General features: G+C 35.6%; 2 protein-coding genes across 10 annotated transcripts; both read right to left on the bottom strand.

Annotated features, from left to right (window-relative positions):
- Positions 1 to 679: 679 nt before the first annotated feature.
- On the bottom strand, positions 680 to 12,246 carry LOC136344225 (aquaporin AQPAn.G-like). Of its 7 annotated transcripts, XM_066291469.1 has the most exons (8): positions 11,258 to 11,472; positions 9,290 to 9,646; positions 5,439 to 5,674; positions 2,765 to 2,931; positions 2,328 to 2,471; positions 1,781 to 1,993; positions 1,553 to 1,633; positions 680 to 1,391 (listed from the first exon to the last, which is right to left on the bottom strand). In XM_066291469.1, the coding sequence occupies exons 3-8, from the start codon at positions 5,659 to 5,661 to the stop codon at positions 1,251 to 1,253; spliced, it is 969 nt and encodes a 322-aa protein (XP_066147566.1). In that variant the 5' UTR covers positions 5,662 to 5,674; positions 9,290 to 9,646; positions 11,258 to 11,472; the 3' UTR covers positions 680 to 1,250. The 7 variants fall into 7 exon arrangements, with proteins under 7 accessions (XP_066147566.1, XP_066147567.1, XP_066147568.1 ...); XM_066291470.1 differs by lacking the exons at positions 9,290 to 9,646; positions 11,258 to 11,472 and adding an exon at positions 12,156 to 12,246; XM_066291471.1 differs by lacking the exon at positions 9,290 to 9,646.
- A 1,047-nt stretch (positions 12,247 to 13,293) lies between these two features.
- Positions 13,294 to 24,796, bottom strand: LOC136344211 (folliculin-interacting protein 1). 3 transcript variants are annotated; one of them, XM_066291440.1, is made up of 11 exons: positions 24,178 to 24,796; positions 21,919 to 22,093; positions 21,730 to 21,858; positions 21,483 to 21,663; positions 19,794 to 19,958; positions 18,310 to 18,481; positions 16,493 to 17,020; positions 14,609 to 16,024; positions 14,127 to 14,351; positions 13,793 to 13,931; positions 13,294 to 13,726 (listed from the first exon to the last, which is right to left on the bottom strand). In XM_066291440.1, the coding sequence occupies exons 1-11, from the start codon at positions 24,246 to 24,248 to the stop codon at positions 13,520 to 13,522; spliced, it is 3,408 nt and encodes a 1,135-aa protein (XP_066147537.1). In that variant the 5' UTR covers positions 24,249 to 24,796; the 3' UTR covers positions 13,294 to 13,519. The 3 variants fall into 3 exon arrangements, with proteins under 3 accessions (XP_066147537.1, XP_066147538.1, XP_066147539.1); XM_066291441.1 differs by lacking the exon at positions 24,178 to 24,796 and adding an exon at positions 22,719 to 23,712; XM_066291442.1 differs by lacking the exon at positions 21,730 to 21,858.
- Between the last annotated feature and the right edge of the window lie 88 nt (positions 24,797 to 24,884).

Raw genomic sequence — 24,884 nt, 5'->3', positions numbered from 1 at the left:
AGCTACACTTTTACGAAGCTAATAGGGACGATTTTATACGAGATTTACATGATCAAAAATCACACTCCGAACGCTTCGCATTCGATGAATGAATTCGTGAATACAAACGTTCACCGGTGGCGTGATTTAGTTCCATTATCTAGAGGTTCAAGAAAACCGAGGAATCGGTGATTTGCGACCTTATTAGGGCAGTTTTTATTTTTAGGGTGTTTCACAACACGATACAGAATTTTTGCAGCCCCACAATTAGCTCAGGAGAGTGGTGTTCTCGACGACGCTCTTACCGCTTAAGAATCGTCCACGAGTAAGGAACGATCATGGAATAATAACGATCGCTACTTCCCAACACTTTTTCTGTGTTTACAAGTGATTCGTCTGAACTTCATTCATCAGCTTTATGATGAAGAAACTCCAGGGAGGAAAATTACGACTTTTCGAAAACGAAGGGGGAAAAGCATTTAAGCGTCACCTAATAGTCGAAGAAGAATTAAGCTGACCTAACAAAATTAATTTTGAATAAATTTCCAAAAGTGGATTAATTCGGAGAAATTTACAATTCGATTTAGGTAGTTTGGTTGAGTTTGCATTCTCTGTTCAATTCCAGCATCCATTCATTAAGTTTAAAACAACATCTCTTGCCAGGCGTAACACGTTTTTCTTGAGGAAAGAAAACAAAAAATAACTGCAAAAAGTAAAAATTCATTTATTAAATTTTAATAATAAATATTTCAACAAAATCTTATAATATATCCATAAAATGAGATAAGTAAATAAATAAAAAGAAAAATAATTTACAGAACAACGATCAACAACGCGATTTTACAGTTTAGTAGAGTTACATAGTTCATTTTTATTCACTCGAGGACTAGCAATCCATTACCGTCTTAAGTGAATAATGCGACATAATGTACCATAGGTTTCGGCGATTACGAGATTTAGGACAAATAAAACTTCGTTGCAGTTCGAAAAGTGTTGGAAAATCTGGTGCGACAGGTATTATGGAGGATAAAAGGAGTTATTACAGAATTTAGTCCTCACTGCAGAATCAATCGGTATAAGTAGAATATTCCCGGCATTATCTAGTTAGATTTCAGCCCACATACGAAATATTATTCGTCCCAAGCCAGTGGACCTCTCGGACCTGATTGCCCAACCGTAGCGTAATAAGTCCTTACGTAACTTTTAAAAATTGTAATTTCGTAACCTTTCATTCAACAATCGAGTCTCTCTTTGGTCTCAATTCTAACGTTTTACGGTTTCTGATTAATCATATGATTAACTTCCTCTAGTTCAGTACCATTTTCATCGTTTTTTTCTTCTTCATGGTGAAAAAGGAACACATAGATGCCACATCCCAGGATAGCACCGACAGTTGGTCCGATCCAGTAGATCTACAAATTTACACTAGCGAGGAAAGATATTTCAAACTAAAAAATCGAAAAAAATATATATTTTTTATTATTATTTTTTTTTTTTGGAAAAGAAAATTGGAACTGATGGACTCTACTCCAACTTACAGACGAATGAAGCAAACAGAAGACCTGTTACCTACCCATTGATGAGAATAATCTCCTTCTAACACAGCTGGCGCGAATGATCTTGCAGTGTTCATACTGGCTCCTGTGATGGGGCCCTGAAAAATTCATCAAAAATCTACTTAAAAATATCAACTGTACATACAAATACGTCGAGAACCAGTATTTGCTAGATAATCATCGAACAATACGCTCCTCGAACCAACCGTCACAGACACTAAAATAGTTTAGTAAAAACTACTTACTGCGACCATTGAAATTGCAGCTATAATAAATCCAAATCTGGCAGGTACGGAGTCCTGCTTTTCGGCGTTTCTTCTGTCCCATATCGCACAACAGACTAAAATTAGTACGCAAGTAATAAGAGATTCTATTGCCAATGCTTGCATTGGTGTGACTTTTGGATGGGGTTTTGTGGCGCAGAAACCCGGTACCACCCATTCTTGAGGCATCAAAATCTGAAAATATTTACATGTGCCGATTTTATTTTTTTTTTTAATAGTAGAATATTTTCCCTTATCAAAATCGCCAACAGAACAGTTGAAATTGAACAGTAACATTTGTATCCATATCGTCATACGCAACAAAGTGCAAAGGTCATTTAGAAAGCACCACTTTCACTATTAAATTTTTATAAGTAGTACGTCCGTAAGGTTAAATTTTTGGAAAGTGGCTAATGAGCACAAGCACATATACTTTTTTTTGACAAGAATTTTTCGTTTCCAAGCTGTTGCCCACATTTTTGGAAGCACTGTGTCTATAGCGATGTAGAGCGAGAGATGGTCTACCTACCTTCAAGAGAGCAAACCCAACAGTAGCTCCTAAAAATTGAGCTGTAATGTATACTAAAGCCATCAAGGGAGACAACATTTTTAATATTACAGTGCTAATAGTCACGGCTGGGTTGAGGTGGGCTCCTGAAACATGCCCAAATATCTGAAAATGTATATTTTTTAGTCCAACGGTTGTAAACACGGACTTCAGTCCTCACGTAATGAGTACCGAGAATTTGCGCTTACAAATTCATATTTCCGTTTTTAAATCAAATTATCGATTATTTATTTCTCCTTTAATAAAAACCTATATATAAATTGATACAAAACTAAGAATAACCCACAAGTAATCCGAGAAATTATTATGTTGACTGGCGTCTCGCGTGCCTATTCTATTCAATCGGGAAACCAATTTACTTTTCCTCTTAACCAAATGCCATTTTCTTTTCAGTTTACCTGTATAATGAGTAAAATGACTAAACCGAATGATAGCGATGACATGTGGTGAACTGCTGGAGGATTATCGGCCTGTGGTGCGCACCCCATGCACCCGAGGAACATGAGAAGTGAAGTTCCAAGCAGCTCCGACATGAAGTTTGTGAAGTAATGTTTCTTTGAGTCGCCTGGAACAAGATATGGCATAAACCTAAAAGTTTGGAACATAAAGCGGTGAATTAAGTTTTGTAGGTGAGATTTGTTGACTGAAAAGATACAGGATGCTCCTTAATGCCCAGCTAATATTTCAGGGTGTGATGCCCCACGTAAGTTTATCCAGGAAAGTTCGTACGAACTTGCCCGCCACGGTCCAAATTTTTAGCTACAGGGTGTTGAAACGTTTTCTTTAAAATCGCTATTTTTAAATTCCTCTAGGAGTATTTTAGACACTGCTTTCAATTTATTGTGTGTTAATAGGACATAAAAGCCTGTATTACGATAAGAAAAGTTGTTCCATTGCTCAACCAGCGGCGTCCTTGCGTACGTTCCTTCCGATATTATTTATGGAAAAAGGCGTGCGTGAGCGATATTTTTTCCAGAAATATTTCTTTTTTCGAGTCGTCAATTTTGCATTAAAAAGGTCTCTTCCGCTTTTCGCGCTAGACGAGCCATTCATGGTTAAAATATTAAGATAAGAATCGTCTACGTTAATTTATTTCTATGACTAGTTTCGTAAATCCAATCGGAAGACACGTATGTCGGGACGCCACTGGCCGAACAATAGAATTATTTTTTCAATTAAAATGCGTGATTTTATGTTCGATTAACATCGCGCGTTCTCCAATCATCCATTAATTGATTGGTTCCTCAGGTCGGTTTTGCAAATTTCCCAGGACTTTCGCGTTACAGTGTGAGGCGCAAACGCATCCAAAGAAAAATATTTACTTTAAAGCTATTTACGAGCTTCTGAAATTTGGTTTATCGACCTTTGTTACCTGACACGGAGAGCTTAGAATTATCATCGTCGAAGCTTCGCCTGGTCGTTCACTTACGAGCAAACATACACCGATGATTATGCCAAAAATAGTGAGCTAGACATTCACAAAAATAACCGATCAACTTACCCCTTCCAAATCCCATTTTGAATATTATGTAGGTCACCAGACGTCACGTATATTATATCGAAAAGACTGCACTGAAATGGCCAGTCAGTTATCAAAACCATTTTCAAAACTTCTCTGGCACTTCAAGAAGATAACAAATCGAATATTCAGATTTGTGAAGTACTCATTAGTAAACATTTTTATCTGAGCTTTTGTTCCAAGTATAAGCAAATACTTACATCACTATTTTATATTGGAACTCACGGGTGTTTTTCTTCTTATTCGAGTAGTTCTGTCTTACCTTTGCGAGTAAAAATAACCGTTGTACTATTTTATGAATTACAAGTCAATATTTCATGTACTATCACTGGTTCGATTGTGGCTTTGTCAGTCATAAATCAAGATGTAAAAAACAAGAGTTATCATAGCGAGCGCGTAAACGTTGATCCGCGGGTTAAAAGCCACTATTAAGAGAAACAATTAAAATGTGGACTAAAACTGTTGAACTAACTTTTATCACAATTTTACAGATAACACATAATTTTCTTAATCCGTTATATTAAGTATTGTAACTTGATTATTCCTACTTGTATGAAATTTCCAATCGGACATTCCAACTTTCCATTGGAAGACGTTGCGGCATCAACTTTAACGCTCAGAGGCAGCTTTTCACGAATTTCGAATTTTACAAATCTTAAATCGCAGTAGCGCAACAAATAACGCAGAACTCTCCGCGCGTGAGGCTTCGGCCGACATCAGTCGGATGCAACGTGGTTCGCAGTGACAGCAGCCGCGCCGTGGGAACCTGGCACGAATATCGTTTCTGATTCATGGATAATGTCAGGAAAATATTATCAAACCAAAATCGGTTTTGAGCCACGCCTGGTGGTTTTCTTAGGGGATAATATTTTCAGTTTGCTTTTAAAATGGGGCCCCTTTACGCCACCAGTACACTTCTGGTGTGGACGTATCGTTTCGCTTCTTTTTCATCCTTCTCTACGATCAGTTCTGTATACGTTCCGTTTTCTGTTCGTCTGCCGATGTGATTGTATAAATACACAATTTTTGCTTTTGATTTCATATTGGGGTCAACTAAACCTTGCCCAACAGTGGAGATATTACAACGTTAACTACGAATAACTTTTAGATTTAACTGCGGATTGTCTCTGAAGTTTATTATATTGTGACGACACGTATACAGAGTGACGATTTGGAAGCTTGCAATGACTATATCCAATAAACAAAAAATATATCAAAAATTCCTCGAAGCGATTTCTATAATGTCGAGGAGAAACAAAAACGGATTTCGAGGGAGTAATCCATGACCACTTCTTGGTCCTAATTCAAGAGTACTCGGAAATCTGCTCTTGAAGCCCTTGGCGCGATATTGATTGATCCATTTAAGCCCTTAAACCAGCGTCGCTCTCATCTAACGTTGGTCCACATTTATAAACAGATTTCCGAGAACCTGATTTGCTCATAAAGCCAATTCGAGATACAATTATTAACACAAATTTATCTATACGATAATTGTAATAAAAGTAATTAAAAAAAATAAAAAATTATAAGTAAAAACATACCTCAGGTCTTACCTTCTCTATACCAAATTTGCTTCTTGCCATCATCCTGACAATCTCTCTTCAAATCCTGATCGGGGCATTCTTTTGCCCCCAGCGGCTTTTGCGTCTTAAACGTCGCTTTTCTTAAACTTTTCCTCAATTCTTGGAAAGCCTTAACTTGGAGCAGAATCTCATTAGAAGGAATTTTATCATCGACGGGGCTCTCATCTTCCGGGCGTTCAGCTGCCGTGGACATTGGATAGCACTATCTAGAAAATAAAGTAAATTTAGATGAAATGGACGTTAAGTCCCCTAACAGGCAAAAGTTTCAGGTAAATGTGCTGAAAACACGTTGAACAACTTAGGCTTAAATTAACAATCCAAGTTGCGCGAAAATAAAGCAATTCACGATGCGAATTAGTAAATTTCTTGGAGAAATTGCTTGTTGGTAAAAATGCCAGCACGTGGATCATTTGGTTATTGCAGCAATTGGAGAACCGAAACCCACCAGACTTTATACAAGATGAGTTTCGTTCGATGATTAGTGAAGAGGTCTCGGAAAACAGCAGAGTTACGAAGTCCGTTAAACGGGGGAAGAATTGCAGCTTGAGAAGACCGATTTGAAGCCACTTTTGGCTTTTTGAAAAACTCCACGGTTTACTAGATATTGAGTAAAATCAAAATTTTGTCGGTTTCTTCTAACCGATCCAGCCCTGTAATTTTGGTTTTAGAGAATTTATGTAAATACGAATATTGGGGACAGCTTCGCTCTAAAAAAGATTTTTGAGATATGGCGTAAAGTTACTTATTTTTTAACGGAAGACATAACCAGTTGTGACTTATTTAAAAGGGCATTTTTCAAGCTTTAAAACGACACCAATAAGTAGACGGTCACCTCTCAAAATGGCGGACTTGCGACCTTTTTTTATCCGATATTGCAATTTTCGGATAATTGACCATGAAATCGTTTAAATTGATTTATAATTTGTACGGCACTAACAGCTTGCATCATCTAAGTCAGATATTAATTAAGTTTTTAAATCGATTTAGAAAAGAACTTTTCAAGTTGAGGAGTTATTAAATGTGCACAGACGTGTGGAAAGGATGAAAAACGGTGAATATGATTAAAAATTCGTTGAAATGTTTATTTTTAGTTCAAATAACAAACACGATAGCGAACACTATTTAAAAAAAAATGTTAACAACCTATCTATCCATTCTGTTTTGTAGGTGTTAAATTTGTCGGTGCGGTTTGTAAATTAATCATCCATTACCGCTGTGTAATGTAATTATCAACAGATTCGTTATGGATTTTCAAATTTAAGGATTTTAACTAACTGTAATAGTAATTAATTTAGGTTTTGTTGCATAAAGCTTTTACCTAATAATTATTATATAATGAAAGTACATATTTGGATCAGGCAGTCGTGATACGGTAAAACCATCATAAGATATCCTTGTAACAATGTGATGAAAATTAACGACATCCGAACCAGTGTAGATTCTTACTTAACTAATTTATCTCTGACGACTTTAATGGCCTTTAATAAACTAAGTCCAATATTATTCTACTTAGCAAGAAGTAGTACTTCCACTTACTCCCTGTACTTATATAAAAGGATTAAAAAGCATCATTTGCATGCTAAAACCTAAACGCACCACGAGCCGATAGAAGGATCACACCCTTAATCGAACAATGGTAACCTTCTTGCAACCCTCTACTCGTAAATAATCACTTCAGTCCAATTTCCAATAATAAAGCTGATGGTATGTCCATGGTCCCTTGGCGCGCCCTTCGGCTTCCAAAATTACTTCCTTTCAGCGCTTATCAGAAACCTCAATAAACGTATATGCTGGAGTGGCCAAGGGGGCCCGGGTATCTTTCAATAAGTTCAACTGCCGCTTTTAACTAAGAAACCTAAGAACCCACCTCACCGACTTAACCCCAAACCCCTTCGGACCTTCGATTTTATCATCAAATAACTAACTCACCACTCTAATTGTCAAACCGAACTTGCAGCTCACATTCCACAAATTTCACAAACAGCAAATCCGACAATGTGAACTATGAATTAATCTATAAAATTGCAGTTTAATGCTGATCACAAGAGTAATAGCTAATCAATTCTTAGCACCGCGCTGTAAAACCTTAAAGCGACTCGGAATCTGCAATGGTATAGAAACATTACCGAAGACCAGCATGGATGGTTCAGTGGAGGGTGGACGTATGGGTGAAAGTTTCTTCGCTCTTTTGACCATTGTCCGGTGTTCATGTATGTTAATGCATAATAGAAATTAGTGAAATGCGTGGATAAGTTTAAGTTTAGGTTAAGAATTTTAACTGTTCCATTTTTGCCTGTAGATGTGCAAACAAAGTCACTTTATTAAATATTGCGAATAACGCAACGAGGACGCAACATCTTGTTATACAAACTTCTGACTACAGGAGCTTGAAGCAGCAGCTTTTGGTCAATTACCAAGTGGAAACGTCAGTTGCCAGTGCTAATTACATATAATAAAAAAGTCTATTTAATCTTTTTCAAAGATACAGCGTGTTCCAACGAAAACTTTGCACCTAAATTTTACAGTATTTAAAATGAACGCTCGGCCATTTTTGATTTAGGAGACAATTGTTTTATGGCATTTTCATCCCTTCAACTTCAGCCCCCGAGCAGGTGTGACACTTAGCCCCAAAAGTTTTTAATGAGCGGAGGCGTTTGGTGGCACCTAATTTTACCAGGAGTTGTGGCCTGCTTGCGACTTCCAAGTTTGAAGTGACTGCCATTAGCGCCTTAGATATGACAACTTGTCAAAGTCTTCGAGGAGCTTATCACAATAAGAGCTGCAAACTACAAAATGAGAGTGGGGAGACCTTTAAAAGTGAAATATCGTTACTTCTAGTGACACCACTAACGCCACTTCGTCGACGTCGAAGGGTTGAAAAAGAAAATAGAAAATTCCCCCCTCGAATCAAAAATCCAACGCTCCGAGTGTTTTTTTGACACATTTTCATTTTAAATACTGAAAATCGAGGTGCCAAGTTTTCATTGGGCCACCCTGCAGCGATTCCTTCGACAGGCCTATTTCTCGTAAAAAATCATATACGCGTTACAGTTGAGGACAAGTCACATTGTCGGCAGATCATAATCGGCGGTCACAGTCTGGTCACGTTGAGGTCAAATATTGTAACATTCATTCGGTATTGTTTGACCGTGACTTGACCCTGCACTCTAATGTGGTTAAACAATGTTAACTGAATTTTAAAGCATTTGAGCCGCGTTGACAAGAGAATGACCTGACCGACGATATGAATTCGTCATTTCTCGCTACTTCCGAAGAGAAATTTGATAATGAGAAAATTTAAATTCGATTGGGTTGTGCTTCATGAATCTGTCATCTTGTCTAAGTGAAATTAATTACACTCAAATACGGAAAAAGGCCGATTTCTAATGAATTTAAAGGAATTTTGCATAGGGAGCAGTAAAACCCATATGCGAAATTTTGTTTGTAAAAATTTGACGTATAAATTCGACGAGATATTTAAAACCATAAATAAAAGCTCTTTCGCAGATTTAATTTGAATTTTTTATTTGAAAAAATTGAAGTTAAGACGTGGGGAGCTGGATGACCGTAACACATGACGTAACGTTTCTACACGCAAGCGCCGGTGTACGTATCGAAGAGAGGTACACCGTGTTAGGACTGCCGGATCGGACATTCAAACTGCAATTTACCCGAACTTATATTGGGTTAACGATTTGTTATGTGACTAACAAACTGATATACATGTTAGAAAAACTGTAAAGTAAAAATGAATTATTGCTTTTTGGATATACACATATATAATTATCGTTTTTACTGCAATTTCGCCAATCTAAAATTACCGTTGTATTATCGACTCATGACCTCAAATGCCAATGAGAAGGACGTTGAATGGAAGAATGCACCTCAAAGCAGTCTCTCTTGGCCAATTTTGCAATGCGCGCCTCCCGGCACGTAACCTCTAAAAAAAAAGAGGTGGACTTCAATTTTTGCCTAATCATGGGACTTTGCGTAGAATCCCTCAGCGCGAAGGGCTTCCGGAAAGGCCGAAATCACCTCGGTTCCCCTCTAACCACCCTTTGGGGAATATTAACTGGATGCCCTCCTCCACCCTGAGGCTCTTCTTGTGTATCCGGGTTTTTCATTATTCGCATTTAGTTGACATCAATGCGAGAGTTTGAACGCAAGAATCCATGAATCTAACGATTATAAAGATAACAAAGTAAAATAAGGAATTTATGTTGCCACAGTATAGAATTGCTCATCTAATAACAAGTTACAGTGTAGAGCAAAACTATTGATACATATACACGCGCTTCCATTCGAATGTGCGTATCATCAGGAAACATACCTAGGTGCTGGATTTCAGCAATTTTGTTTATAAACTACGGAGTTTTATAGAGTGTCCATTTCTGAGCCAGAGAACAAAAAACTGTATACGTTGTTAGTTTAAATTGTATCGACATAACATTGTGTAAAGGTCACGAAGAAGACTACCTACATGGACTAAAAGTTTTGCATTGCACGCACATCACTGAATAAAAATTGGTTAGTGTCATACGAACCATATTGATACACACAACCACAAAACTGCCATTTGATATCAAACCGCACGTTGACCAATATCGAACTTGAAAGAATAACAAGCAAAAAAATGTATTTTTCTTAATCACCCCGTTTTCTTGACAATGGAGAATGAGAATTTATCAGTGGTGAAACACAAAGTTTGATAGATAAATTACAATACAAATTTGGCTAATGTTAAACAATAATAAAATATATCGCTTGTCTACCTATTTATCAATTTTCAAAGACGTTATGTTATCAATAAAATTCAAAAATGTTCTTTGTTGAATATCGAATAATCGTGATTCTACCTTAAAATACTTAAATGCATTAAGTCAAAACAAAAATCAAATTAAACCATCAGAGTGGTGTAAGCTCCATTTTCCGAAATGCGCTCCTTATTAAACTTCCTAGAAATCGCTTTAAATTACTGTGTTGAAACTATTTTTTGATTTTATGGATTTTAAATTACATTTTCAATCCTAATTTCCCACAAAATTAACCAATTAATTTTAAGAGACCAGTAACTGATTGATAACTGACGCCAGTTTTCAAAAATCAAATTATTTTTAAATTGATTATCATTACTTTTGCAGGTTCACAAAAATCGAAAACGAATTACGAAGTTTGTTAAAAATTCAGTCACTTGGAAATGTACAGATGAAATAAGAAAAAAGATTTGAATTAAAAAAAAGAAATTAGTGTTTTAATATTACTCGGAACTCACGATTTCTATAAGAGGAAAATGAAAACTGATCCGGATGAAAATTTATTCGGAGGGATATAAAGAATTTTTTTTATTTTTATTGGCAAAACGAGACCGAATTCGACCTGAAGAATTACGGGGTTGGAGATCGACATTGTTTAATGAAAAGCGAGCGAGTTGAAAAATTGATACACCTTCAGATTTAGGTACGAAGTTACATAAAAGGAAAATCTTAATTTGGGACGTTTCAGTTTAGCTCATGCGGTAAATTCACTAATAATTACGTGATTCCCCAAAAACTGCGACTTTTACAATTAAAAGAAGAAAACTTAGTGGAGTTAATTTTTACTGGAAAAAAAATTTGAATTCCGCTTAAAAACTACACTTTTTCTTTATCAATTTTTATATGTAACTATTGACGCACACGCTTCCTTTACTTAAGAAATTATACACGTGAGCAACTACGTATGTACGCGCTTAATCCCAGAAGACCTCTTAATATGCACAACTAAATAAATTATAAAATTTGGCTGCTTACCTTGTTTTTTCCGTTTAACATTAAAATAATGAAATTTTCAAGTAAACTTAGGAATGCATTTCGCTATTAAAAAATATTATTGATATTAAAGCTAAACTGAGTTCATAGCACAGGACAAACAGAGTAGTGTCCACAGATTATATTGAGGACATTTAACTTGGTTTAATGGTTATACAAAAATCGTTTCCAAAGTAAGCACTTCCTTTCACTAAATTATCGTTAATGTAATATATTGTCAGCTGTAGGTTATGGCATTCAATTGTAAAATTGACTAAGTATTCCAAGCGCATCACGCATTAATATTTTTATTATGTATTATTACTTGATACGCAAACGCCCCCCTGGACATTGGATATCTAGAAATTGAAGGCTATGCCATAATGAGGTAAATTTATTATTATATTTATATTAATTTTAGTGTTTATGTACCCGAAGCAGTAATAAAGCATTTGTCAAATAAGATGGTTGTCTGTTTCTATAGAATTTTGAATTTAAATAGTTTTCATAAGCAACTTCCCATACTACTGATCGTTATGATTACCGTCCACTTTTATAGTGAAAAATTAAAATGTTGATACCTGATCACATCGAACCAACCAAAATAATGACCTTGTACAGGTAATACGTTTTTAATGTCGTAAAAGCACATTATTATTAAATTAAATTTTCGAAAAGTCGTGTTAAAAATAATCGTGCATTTACTTATTTTATATGTATAATCCCCTAAAAGCGCCCATATTGTTTTAATGCGAATAATATTCCAGATTTATCAAAAAAGCTGTAAGTTCCCTGAAAATAAAGAATTCTTTCTATATTTCATGCGTGCAGGCACCATAATGTACGTGCTCGCCTAATGGATTCTAATCTCAACAACTTATAATCTGGACGTCTTACTTACCATTCTTTAAGGAACTAAATATGAAATGATCGAGCCATTTTCGGTTGTTTGGTTTCGTCTACATTGGCATATTACGACACATGTTTTTAGATCCTCCAAAAATCAATTTCCATTATCTCGACATAGGGCCATCTAGAGATCTCTGAACAAACACATTTTCATACTTACGTGTATTGATTCGAGCTTCCCGAGAAAAGCATTTTTTCCTCCGCTACCAAGCAAATATTGAACTCTTTCCTCCCTCGTTTCCGGTAGTAAAATATCTTATTTAAGTGAGCCAGGAAATGTTTTAAGATTTCAGCCCGCATTAGTTATGCCCAAAATTTTACCTGTTTAGCATTTTTATCTTCTGCGTTAAAATTCGCAAAAATTTGCCGTTTGTTTATCGATCTCAATAATTCATTCATTCAGTGTTTAGACCATCGATGAAATTAACGATTGGAAGTGTGTAACTGTATGATGTTACATAAATTTCTGTCCATAGATGTTATTGGCACATACCCTATGCAGCCAATGACGAGTCAACATTAGATCTCGCTGTATTGTTCTGATTAAGATTATAGGCGGATCGAGAAATTATGCCCACATTTTATCATTTTATCAATACACGCTGTCCGTAATTAGATCCACAATTAAAATTGCATTATATAGATAAAAAAACGACTCAGACAAGTGCTCTTTCAAATAGTGCCTTGAAATGAGGACTATGCAGGTACCGGGGCCGTCAAAATGTGAAAAAGAAACGCACTCGCATTGTGTTATTTTGAAAAGTCATGTCTCATGTATTACCGGTGGAAAATAAAGTCTACAAAACATTTTCTTTCACAATGGACAACTACTCGTTGAAATGGCGTTCTCAGAATTTTTAACACCATGGGACGCATTTTGTTCAGAACACCCTGTATTTTAGTAATTGCGAGTGTATCGATCAACTGAACACTTAAAAAAACGTGTAATTTTATTCACGCTAGATCAGGTCATTTGGATCCCAAATGATAGTCAATCAACCTGATTGGTCGAAGAAGAATTTAGAGATCGACTCGATGCAGATCATCGTTGTGGAAATGGCGTATTGATTTCAGGTTCACGTCAAAATATCTGAATTAGTGGTCTCGAAATGTGGAAACAATAACAGAGCTTTAGTATTTTAAAATTTTTATTACCAACATGTACAAAAATAAAAACAAATATTAAAATGGCAAATAAATAACATACACTCAACAACAATCTGTATCATTTAAATAAAATGCCTTACAATAAAAAAAAACGAACAAAGAACTACTAACCCATATAACCACAATGAAGCAAATGCAAAAGCAGCAAACAATATGAACCATTAAAGGAACGTTCATCTTTAAATCTAATTACTGGAAACTTAATCCATATTTACGGGTAACTTCAGGTGTATGCGTAGAAGCGACCGCCATCAAAAGGGGCACGTCGTTGACTTCAATACTAAGCCTTGATGTAAGCAATTCTATGCTACAAAATTCACAGGCCAACAACAATTCCGCGAGGGCCTTTGAACGAACACATAATTCTTGAAGTCTTTGTTCTATGTGTAATATACACTAGAAATAAAAAAAAAAAGAGAAAAATCATTTTACTTAAACTGAAATTGAAAAAAGCAAACTTACATATTTGGGTGCGATCCGCAACTTCCACATCTCAAGAAGAGACTCCAACATATTCGCAACGAGTTGAGACATACCAACTCTCACGCCATTGCTACTTTTGTCTATGACATAGGTATGACTAGATATAATTTGAACTTCCCTAAAATTAAGAATTAAAATATTATTACGGAGATTAACATGAGAATAATTAACGGTTTTGGGCATTGGTTTCAAAAAATGTTATCAAGAAAGTATTTTAAAGGCAATGAAATAAGCATTATGATTTTCCCTGGGACTCGTTCTCTGGATGGATTTACCAGAGATGCCAACAGATGCTTAATTTTACAGTAGTTACCATGTATCTGTATTAGCTACAATAGCTAAAGCCTCATCTACGGGACTGTCTAATAAGGAATGTTGAGTGCTCATGGCAAGATTGCTCTTTAGTTTCGAGTCCCATTTGTTTTTTGGGTGTGTGGTCCCTTGCAAAACCATATCGGGCATGTATGTGTCCACTAGACCTTTCATTACTGTAGTTGTATAGGGCACAGTCTGGTGTTGACTATCACTGATTATAGACCTGAGAAAATGTGTACTTTATAAAATAATCAGTTTTAAAAAGCCTGGTGTATAGAAGAAATATGCACATTTGCGAATACTATAAATTACGCGACAAAAACTTGTATTAAAAGAGGTCGAGACTTCGGTGCGTCAGCATTGCATGATGAAGATGTTTGATGAATAATCGATGTTTTTTAGTTTTCTTTTCGCATTCATTTCGAACAAAACCCAATCCCGACATTAATTATAATAATTCAAAACGAAACTATAACTTACTTTGGCATCGGAATATTGACAATCTTCATGTCCATGAAAGCTCCATTGGTCTCAAATGACAAGCTCGACTCCCCATGTCCACTCGTCCCCATATCTGGCGAAAACTCCAATTCGGAAGCATTGGACGGAGTGTGAAGTGCCTCAACTTCCTCACTGTCACTTTCATATTCCGACAAATCTAACTTGATATTCTGTTGAACGGTGGCGAACTTATCGAAAACCTTCTCCCCCAATGACAAACCTTCCAACTCGATATTTTTACTTTTCATATAGTTTTTCACCACTTGAGGGTACTGTTGAAGATTAAATTTCACCCGGGAATGTTGGTATTTTGGAGTCAAGATTTTGCGAATTTCCGGAGGTTCGCTTTGGGCTCTCAGCTTGAGTGAAGGAGGAGTTTTGGTTGGCACTTCTGGTGACTCGATTTTGCCGCTACAAAGTTCTTCGCAAGATGAGGATGGGTGCAGTAGACAGTTGCTGAGTTCTGTTGGTTTATTTTCAATGTGTGTTTTGGAGTTTAAATTGATTGACGAAGGTCTTTTGACTGCTGAAATTTTTCTTTTTGCGCCCGACGAAACGCTGGTGTTGGATAAATGCTGCAATTGTTCTTCTTTTCTTAATCCTATTAATTTCTCATTTTCACCCAGGACAAAAATAACGTTTCTTTGATCCTCAGATTCACAAATATCCTTCTCTAACTCAGTCTTGTTCTCTTGGAGTGATTTTACTTGCCCCGTAATCAGATCATCTTCGCCATTAGCGCAAAATTTAATGAAGTTTCCCTCCTTAGATATTTCATTTAATGCTTCTAAAGTCGAGGAATGTCGAAGGAAAGACTCCTTTTCTGTGTTTAAGACGCTTTGCTTGTCGCTTGAAAGAAGACCTGATAGTGCAACTGTTGATTTTGTTTTCATTAAACTTTTTGCAGGCTTTAGCATTTCTGCAACGCTGCTATTTGCCTCCCAATCGCTCTTAACATTGATAATTTTCGGAACTCCGTCAACAGAAGGCGAAAACCCACTTTTCAACAGCTCTTTCAAATGATCTTCATACCTCTTAAAATTCTCTTTTGGAAGGCAATTATCTTTTATGCAAATAATTTCGGCCACCTTATTTTCCTCCTCCACTGAATATCGGCGCACATCTTTTCGCTCTATATGGGTAAATCGTATAAAATATGTAAGAGAAGCTAAAAGTTTGGAAATTATATCGTTCTTATTGGAGCCAGTTATCACAGTCTGTGCAGTTTTTAAAGGGTAACCCACAGCCCCGTACAGGTCAGCCAGTTGGCTCCATAGAGCATTGTAAGGTTGATAGTTCAAGAAGTCTTGATAGCTCGTCACATGTGAGGAATAAACAGTGGCTACCCACCCTAGGTGGTGTGTTAGGATTGCGGTTAGTAACGTACTGATAAAGCTGAAATAAAAGATAATATATATTACAAAGTATCATTTTAATAATAAAGTATGCCGTCATTTATATATTACAGCTTATTTTAAATCATAAAATCAAACATGGCACTCAAAAGAAAAACAATAGAAAAATTTTATTATGACTCTACTCAATCGAAACCTTGAATCAAGAAATAATAATTGGCAATAAAAAAGTTACAGTTCGAGTTTTTCAGAATTTATCAAAAGCCAGGAGTAAAAAATTTATTTGACGGAAGTCTTAAAATCTATTAAAAAAAGCTACATAATAACGTTTTTAATAATAAATTTTTAATAAAGAAAAAATATTAATTAAAACTTTCCTATTTTTAAGGAAATTCCGACTTTTCTAACTCAGCTAAAAACTACTAATGTTGAATGTGTAATGACGAATAATAAGTCCTGAAGTTTTTGAAAACATGTCATTCTCGAAACCCAGTTACTAAATACTCACAAATTAGTATGCTTGGCATCAAACTCTTCCAACAGCTCACAAAACTCCTTTAGAAACTCCTCCGCCACATAATCTCCTTCCGGATGCTGGCCTACTTTCTCCGTTCTTTCCCTACCACTCTTCAAAAATCTACCGAAATTAAAACTAAACAAATCCGACCCGTGTCGTGTTTGCAAATCGTTAGAGTACGTGTCCGAACAATTGTATTTGCTATCACCATTGGAACCATTCGAAAACTTATACCGCAACGTCCGTCGAACGGTTTGGCCCCGATTGTTGCAATCCATTATAAATGCATTAATACTAGCGTTATTATCACAGGTAAAAGAGAGGCTCTGCCATAGATTAATTCCTCTCTGTTGGGTGTTTAAGAAGCTTACTAGCCAAGCAGAGGCATTATGAGTCAACTCAACCATGAGGGAGATAAAGGCAGTGCGACGTTGGTAAGCTATTTCGATCGATCGACGAGTGCGGCAAATAAGAGCTTCCAGGAGGACTATGTGTTCCATGAGAACTTGGGTGAGAAACCTGAAGTTATAGAAAAAAGGCATATATGTTACATTCTACCTTAGGTATATACACAGTGTAACCTATTTAGCCCGGACTGTTTTTTAACTATAGAACTCGATAAACTGCACATTTTCAGCAAAAATGGCCGGGTTGACATGAAATTCAAGGCCCACTATGACAGATTCTAAGAGCAAAATTTTAATAAATCGTATTAGCGATTTTTAAAAAATCTGTGCACGCCACTGCATTGACCACCCCTCAAAACGGGTTTGTATAAAACTTTAATGAAAAATTTTGAATAATAACAATTTTGTAGAAGAATTAAAAATGCACACTGGGTACTTACATCTTCTTATACTTTCTCTGGGTATATTAAAGTCCAAACTAGCCATTCTGATACTATTTCGGGGATTGTCGTTAAAATATTGCAAAATTTTTGTTTGTTATTTAGACAAAGTCCACGACATCCATTTTGCCTCGTTACTTCGACTCACCGGTCTATCTGGATGTCCGACGTTGAATTCTGCCGCAGCTTCTGCTGCCGAGCGCACGTTGTCGCCAACAAGACGAACAATTTCTGTTTTTTTTTCTTAGACTTAAATTTTTTATAATTATCACGATCGGAAATTTAATTTGTATTAAGCACAAATACGTTCTGTGATCGATGTTGACATTTGTTGCGTTTGTTTGACAGTTGAACACTTCACTCGGCCTCCACAGCCGACTATGAATTTTTGAAAATAAATAACTACTGAGGGTGCACTTTTAATTCTTCTAAAAGATCGTTATTACTCTAAATTTTTCATTAAAATTTGGTACAAGCCCGTTTTGAGGGGTGGTCCAGCCAATGGCGTGCACAGGTTTTTCTAAAAAAATCGCTAATGTGGTTTATTAAAATTTTGCTCCTAGAAACTGTCATAGTGGGCCTTGAATTTCATGTCAACCCGGCCATTTTTTGCTGAAAATGTGCAGTTCATCGAACTCTATAATTAAAAAACAATCCGGGCTAAATCGCGCAATCAATAAACTTTTTACAGACTGACTCCAACACAAATAGATCACACTGTATATATGTATATATATAGAGTCCCAAAACTATAGAAGACCAAATATTTAACGAATCACTGGGAGAATTTCGCTGAAATGTAAAAATCGCACGAAGGAGAATTTCGAATCTTTCACAAGTAACGTCGGATCCGATATTGCGCTGCTGTGGCCTGATCATTCCGAACGAAATTCCCCCAACAGTTGCGACACGAACTGTGAGATACTGCAGGAAGATGGTCGCCTTAAAATAAAACACTTACCCTTCGTTTTCTTGAGATATTTCGATCACGAAACTCAGCCCGAGCTTCACTCCTTTGTGCCCCTTTTTATGCAAAACATCGGAAGAATTGGGTAGGGATATGGAACTGTTGTGTAGTGATCGAGTAGTATTACGAAGAAGTCTCTTTAGGATGCCGCTTGATGAAAATGACACTGTTGAGAATTATAAAAAAAAATAATAGAAAGGCATAACGGTGGGAGATGAATAAATCAAAATGGAAAATTAGGTATATGGAGGGTTTCCAGTGAAAAGGGACCACTATGAATAATTCCTTGCCGCTTGAGATGAATGTAAGCATCAACAGAATGATGAACGCGACTATTTCCACACTCCGTACCACGTAAACGTCTCATATGTGCAGCGAACGATCCCAGCGAACTGCATCAATCGATTATAGAAATATCATAATTAGCAAAACTCTAATAATTTACTGAATGATGAAAGGAGATGGAGAGCTTACAACTATAATATATTACAATACGAGTTGGGAAACATTTTGTTATTATCGAAAAATTATATTCAACCATGATATCTCAATAAGATTTAAGAATCTGCTTAAAAAGGATTCATGTATTATACACCATTCTGACTGAAATATATCAAATGAAGTACCTTCACAGGACATCATATTACTTTGTATAGTAGTACTACATAAAAGTATGGTCTAAGATTTTTTTAAATTGTGCGTCACTTAGATTTCAGCAAGACTTTTTACTGACCTTGTAGCACCTGTGAAACGAAGGGGACTTCAAATACCCCTGAATCATAGTCCCAAAATTCACCCATCTGAATATATTTTGAGCATTCAAATATCTTTTTTATTTCAGGATATATTTAATTTAAAATATATATACGTCAGTCATTCGTGTTCATTATGCCTTTCGAAATTTTCGCAGTTTAGTTTCCGGGATCCAATTGGGCACCGAGTTCAACTCATCACACCATGTACCTACTTTCTTCTAAAGGTTCTCGTTATGCGCATCAATTTACACAAGCCGTAGCGTATATATACGTATTTTCCAAATAAACCGTCCAACCTAAATTTAGACTAAAACATATCGCTTATTGTTTACGCAAATGCAGGTTTAAAGTAAAAATATTCTTTTAGTAAGTGTAGGTGGAGTTAAATCCTATAATGAATGCGAATATTTATAAACGATGTTACGCTTCACTAACATACAACCCAATAAAACGTGTAGAAATAAATGAGCTAATTTATTTGAATGAGTTTTCTAAGATTGCAATGAAGCACACGATCAGTGGCGTCCACAACTTGCGGAAACGGCTCACCGTAGCTTCGTATTTTGCGAGAAACACAAGCTTTTCAGGTAGACTCTTACTATCAGTCAGGTAGTTATTATCGAGGCAAATTTATCGTCAAAGATAAGTCGTGACCCTCTGAAATTCTATCTGCAATTTTCCTAGTTCTCCTTTTACTTTTTAAACTCTTTAAGGCAAACTTACCTTTGGAAGAAAAGCAGGACTCCCACGTAGGGAAATTCAACGAGCCAGTACTTGCACCGAAAAATGACTGACCAGCGCAACCAGAATCTACGACCAAGCTGTTTTTGGACAAAGAAGTTCCAATGCCGGGTACATCAAGAGGACAGCTTTGCAATCTGCGACACACTGCAAAAATGATTATATCCCAGGTTCCTAAATATGTCGGCAAAAAAACCGTTTTAAACGTTATGGGTAAAAAAGGGTCATTGAAGAAAACGACAAAAAATGTTTATAAACAACCTCCTACACGGAATTATCATAAACACTAAAAATACCACAGCTTTGACGCTAAATCGTTTCTGAACGTATTGTCCGATTTTAGTTTTTTTTTCTAACTGTAAATTCATTCTTTTCTTTATGAATGATATCATAACATTTTAAGCGTGTTGTGGTGCTCAATTGCCGACAGGTTTGATATGTTATCAAATGACACATAGCCGTTACCGCGTTAAATGCTCTCTGAAGACCGATAAAATTGCCACGTCAACTTATTACTTGTAGAGTCGCCGCAATCCGTGGCGTCTACGTTAGATTTTAGAGATAATAAAGGGTACGACTTAAAATAATCTGATTATATTAAACCGAAATATTAAATACAACACATTAGAGGGGTGATCAATTCGTATGCGCATTGCACTTGATAATCCCTTTTAGACTAGACTAAACATTCAACCAAGAAAACCGGAATGCTAAACCGCTAAGTATGCGTTCTTGTCGAGTACCCCAAATCACGATGCTGATAAAAATATAAAATAAACAAATCGGTTTGCCTTTAGATGCCGCACAAAGACTGTTTATTTTGATCTAAAAAATTGTTGTTGAAGATTGGATTCCGACAGTCTAATCCTACAACAGTTTGGAGGGCTGTAGCTCGTCATCCTATCACGTTTCCCAGGATATAAGAGCTTAACTTTGTACGTTTTTTTTAACAGCCATTCTGAGTCGAACAGATTTGTTTATCTTTGGACGTTTTGAGAATTGAATGCTCCTAACAAACTAGCCGCTTCTAGTTACTGCTACACAGGTGTGCGAACATTCTATAAGTCCTTTAGGGAGATGCAACATTCGGGGATCCAGAAGAACCATAGAACTTTTAATACGCGTCTTGTTACTGTTATTAAGTGAGTCTCAATACAAATTCCAAGGGGCCTAAAGTTTTGTTGGTAAAAGAAGACGTTGGGGCAACAAGTATTATTCCAGTAACCCCCTGTAAATTTTAATATCCAATTTTTCAAAGTCAACTATTGCTTTTGCCATCTAAAGCATGCACTAGAAACAAAGTTTGTCTAATTATTGTCGTGTGCCAAAATGCGAACGTGCTCCTACAATGCTTGTCAACATGGCAGTCGGCCAAGCAATTCATGTGAGTTCGAGATTTATTTGAAAAAAATGCGGTAGGATAATATGATTAATCTAACATTTATGTAACAACAAAATTACATTTTATGATATTTCGAGCTTAATACGTTGTTTCCATGAATAACGCAACTATGAACATGTCCGAATAGTAAACACGTACCGTAACTCTTATGATAATAGCCAGGTTTAAGAATCTAATAATAAATTAAAAACATATATTAAAATTTTGATACATAATGGAATGCAGATAAAACATGAAAATTGCGTTCGTACTTATATTTGTCAACTTACCTAAGACGGTGTCTGAAGCGGTACTACGATCAGACAATCGATCGCTAATGGACAACGCACTATTGGCTCCCGAATCATCCAATTTAATGGAATGCTCGAAGCTGCTATGGGAGGATAAATGAGACTGATTGCTGGAGGCAGAGGAAGATTTTGTTATTCGACCGTGAGGACTGGGAAATACCTTAATTAAATAAAAGTTATAATCGTATTTCAGTTGTTCACATGAATAATTCTATAGTTGCAATACTTGAGTAAACATCATCCTGCAGGGTGAGCTGAGGCTGTGAATTTTCAAATATGTACCTCTAAAACTCATCGCAACAGACCCGAATATCATTTCAGAAAGTTGGTTGTAATCACTGTTTTGTTTTGATATCTAAGTTAAAGAAAAATGTATCTAGAGGGACGAAAAGTGCATTGTCATGATACTGCTTACCACCAAATATCCAAAGCCGTCATAGACTTCAACGAACTTTTCATCCGCCTCAGTTTTCTCCAAAGGAACTTTCTTAGTGGCATCGGAATCAAATAGGAGTTTTCGGCCCCTGAAATCGCACTCTCTGAAGAGCACAAGTCGTACTTTCTCTTTGCTGATAGTGGGCACTTTAAAACTAACGAAATTTAATAAATGTGAATAATTTTATTAATTTACCATACCAAAAAACGTTAAAGTCAATTTAATAAATTGGAGACTATAAATTTTCGTTAAATAAAAAAATAAATAAATGACTAACATTAAGGAAGTCAGATGATCACGACTAAATTATATACTAATTAATTTTCAAAAGCGCGTGACTCGGTGTAACACGACCTGGGCGTGTAATACCTTTAACAACATGATAATCAAACTATTCATTTAATACAAACACATAAAAAAAATGTAAAATTCTTGTTTAATACGTCAGAAAACATCTATTTCTGAATTCGCTGAAAATGTATGTGATTTAAGCGAATTTCAACTCTTGCTTTCAAAGGACGTAAAGTACATACTCTTAGGTTCATTCTTTCAAAAAAATATTGAGGAAAGAAGATGATGCCCTTGTCCTTTATTACATTTAGAAATTTCAAGAATTAATGCTGTTCCCATAAATTTCGAAACATAAAGGAAATACTTAACAATAAACTGCGAAATTTCTCCCGTTTAATTGTGAATCAAAAATGCATACAAATTAAAAAAATACAATCTCAAAGATTATGAACCAAATGACGTGTGAGCTTTTCCATTTCTTGTATTACCTTTCTTTTAACCCCTTTTCGCAACACTTAAACATAGAGGTAAACGTATTTTTTAATGGATTGAAATAAATGTATTTTCATCAACAAAAATTCAAAACCGTACACGTAGCTCGGTGATACTCAGGCAATTACTTAAACTCCAATACTCTTCCATATTTCCCCTTCTTTTTCAATGAACCAAAAAAGTGGCAAACTAATGCGCGTTATCCACACCTCCAAGATAATAAATGTTTACTTGTTATCATAAAAGCACATCACATGACTGCAATCAATTTAGTGAAGTAATATTGTATTTTAATCTATTCTTGAAAACATATAAGTATTGAAATTGGAATGAAGCAGTTGTTTCAAGATTGATGTAATGATTACTACATACATGTACATTCTGTCAAATAATGCTCTTGACTTGGCTTGAAAAAATGCATATAATATTATCAATTTGGTTTTGTTAAGCATATGAATTAATTTTTATTTATTGCCTTTAGAACCTTATTTTCTTATACGTGATACAGAAACAAAGCAGTAGTTATTTAACAGATGGACCACAGTTAAACTGAGGTAAAGATGAAAACTGGAATTATAAATTGTTTTGATGTTAGAATAATTAATTAACCTGCAGCAAAACACCAAGTGATTTAGGTTCTGTAACTAAAACTCGAATTCCACTTTCTTTGAAGACAATTTGAAGTCAAATGAACGTCGGGGTGCCCTAGAAATCATTAGGGTTCGTATGTGTTGAGACTAAGATATCAGGTTCTCTCTATTTCTAATAATAAGATAAACTATTATCTTAATATTCATAATTATTTCTGTATAATCATGGTGTCGTTTTTTCTTGCAACAAACTCAACAACTACAGGTCATCATGGTAGTGATTTTCCAACCTTAAGTATGAATTCCATGTTATATAGTAAATTTTTTTGAAAAACTGTCAATTTCTATGCTTTTCTATATATTTATGTTATGGATTAATACACAAATACTGATCTTTTACAATCTTACACATTAGAGTAATAATTACTCACATATGGACTTGTGCTCTTAAGGCTAGTGTCAGTGGTGATATTTGCTTTACTCTTTTACTCCCACACCCCAAGAGCAAAAGCAGTCGCGCGTTGAAACATTTTTTTCGATTCGCAAATATTTATAAATTCATTAAAATCAGTCAATATTCACACAAACTATCTTTTGTATTGACTGAAATATCTCACAGTGATAACAAAATTTGTATAGTCTCTACTATTACAGACACACCAGTACTAGGTAACAGAGCTCTAATGCAAGAATTTATTAAATTGTGGTTTTGATATGATTTGCAAAGTAACTGTTAAAATGAAATGCATCAGGCGAGACGAAGGTGCAACAACATCATTCAAAGATTACAGAAAGCCCAGCTGCTTCCTCCTACTACCATAACCTCCACTAGAACTGACTAATATAATTAAACTGTAACACTTACTTGGTGCTATCATCTTTGGAATTTTGTTGTGCATTTCTACACCCAGAAAATAATTTATTGAGAAGAGCCATAACATTGAGCTCACACTATTCACATACATGTATAGCTGGCTGAATCAGCAAGAGTAGGGTCTCGCTAGTTCACTGCCTGAGTGAAAACATAAATAACAATCACGTGCGTTGCCGAGTCATATGATAGAATATCGCCTTTCTCTCTCTCGAGATCATTTGGGTCAGTCTCCCTCTGACTTGGCTTCAAAATGCAAAATGTGAAAATTACAATTATCCTAATAACATGGAAACTTTTTCTTAATTTCAGGTGACTGGTAAAACTCGTATTGTATATTTTGCAGATACAAAAGTTATTCATGCAAATATGGAGAAAATTTGGTGTATTTGACTGATTGACTATCCTTCTAGGAGTTTGGTAGTGGCAAAGACAAAAGGCAAATGATAGTTAAATTTAGACTTGCTGTGGTGCTATTAGTGTTGTTACAAGACTATAGTTCGTTCCGCATCCCTTGGTTTATCTTCAAAACATTCGCATAATAAAACTGAATCATTGAACATAGAAACTCAAAACACAATGTAGAAACTCTATTATTTTTAATTATTAAAACAAAAATAGTAACATATGATTTTGAATTATGTCACTCTGTCATTGATAGAAAACAAAAACATCAATACGCCATTTTCTAAAAGATTTGT

This window comes from Euwallacea fornicatus, chromosome 16 (genome assembly GCF_040115645.1).
Source record: "Euwallacea fornicatus isolate EFF26 chromosome 16, ASM4011564v1, whole genome shotgun sequence".
Classification (NCBI taxonomy): domain Eukaryota; kingdom Metazoa; phylum Arthropoda; class Insecta; order Coleoptera; family Curculionidae; genus Euwallacea; species Euwallacea fornicatus.
Note: the sequence above shows the minus strand (reverse complement) of the source record. Positions and strands in the feature narration are given on the sequence as shown.

Bases quoted from the DNA above. Each gene is read 5' to 3' on its own strand.
- LOC136344225 (XM_066291470.1), bottom strand. From the start codon at position 5,661: ATGTCCACGGCAGCTGAACGCCCGGAAGATGAGAGCCCCGTCGATGAT. The intron at 2,932-5,438 runs GTAAGACCTGAG...ATCTTGTTCCAG, and splicing joins GCAAATTTGGTATAGAGAAG to GCGACTCAAAGAAACATTAC. The intron at 2,472-2,764 runs GTAAACTGAAAA...ATACATTTTCAG, and splicing joins TCATTTTACTCATTATACAG to ATATTTGGGCATGTTTCAGG.
- LOC136344211 (XM_066291440.1), bottom strand. From the start codon at position 24,248: ATGGCTCTTCTCAATAAATTATTTTCTGGGTGTAGAAATGCACAACAA. The intron at 21,664-21,729 runs GTATTGCAACTA...TATTTAATTAAG, and splicing joins GCAGGATGATGTTTACTCAA to GTATTTCCCAGTCCTCACGG. The intron at 14,352-14,608 runs GTAAGTTATAGT...ACATTTTCTCAG, and splicing joins GTCAATATTCCGATGCCAAA to GTCTATAATCAGTGATAGTC.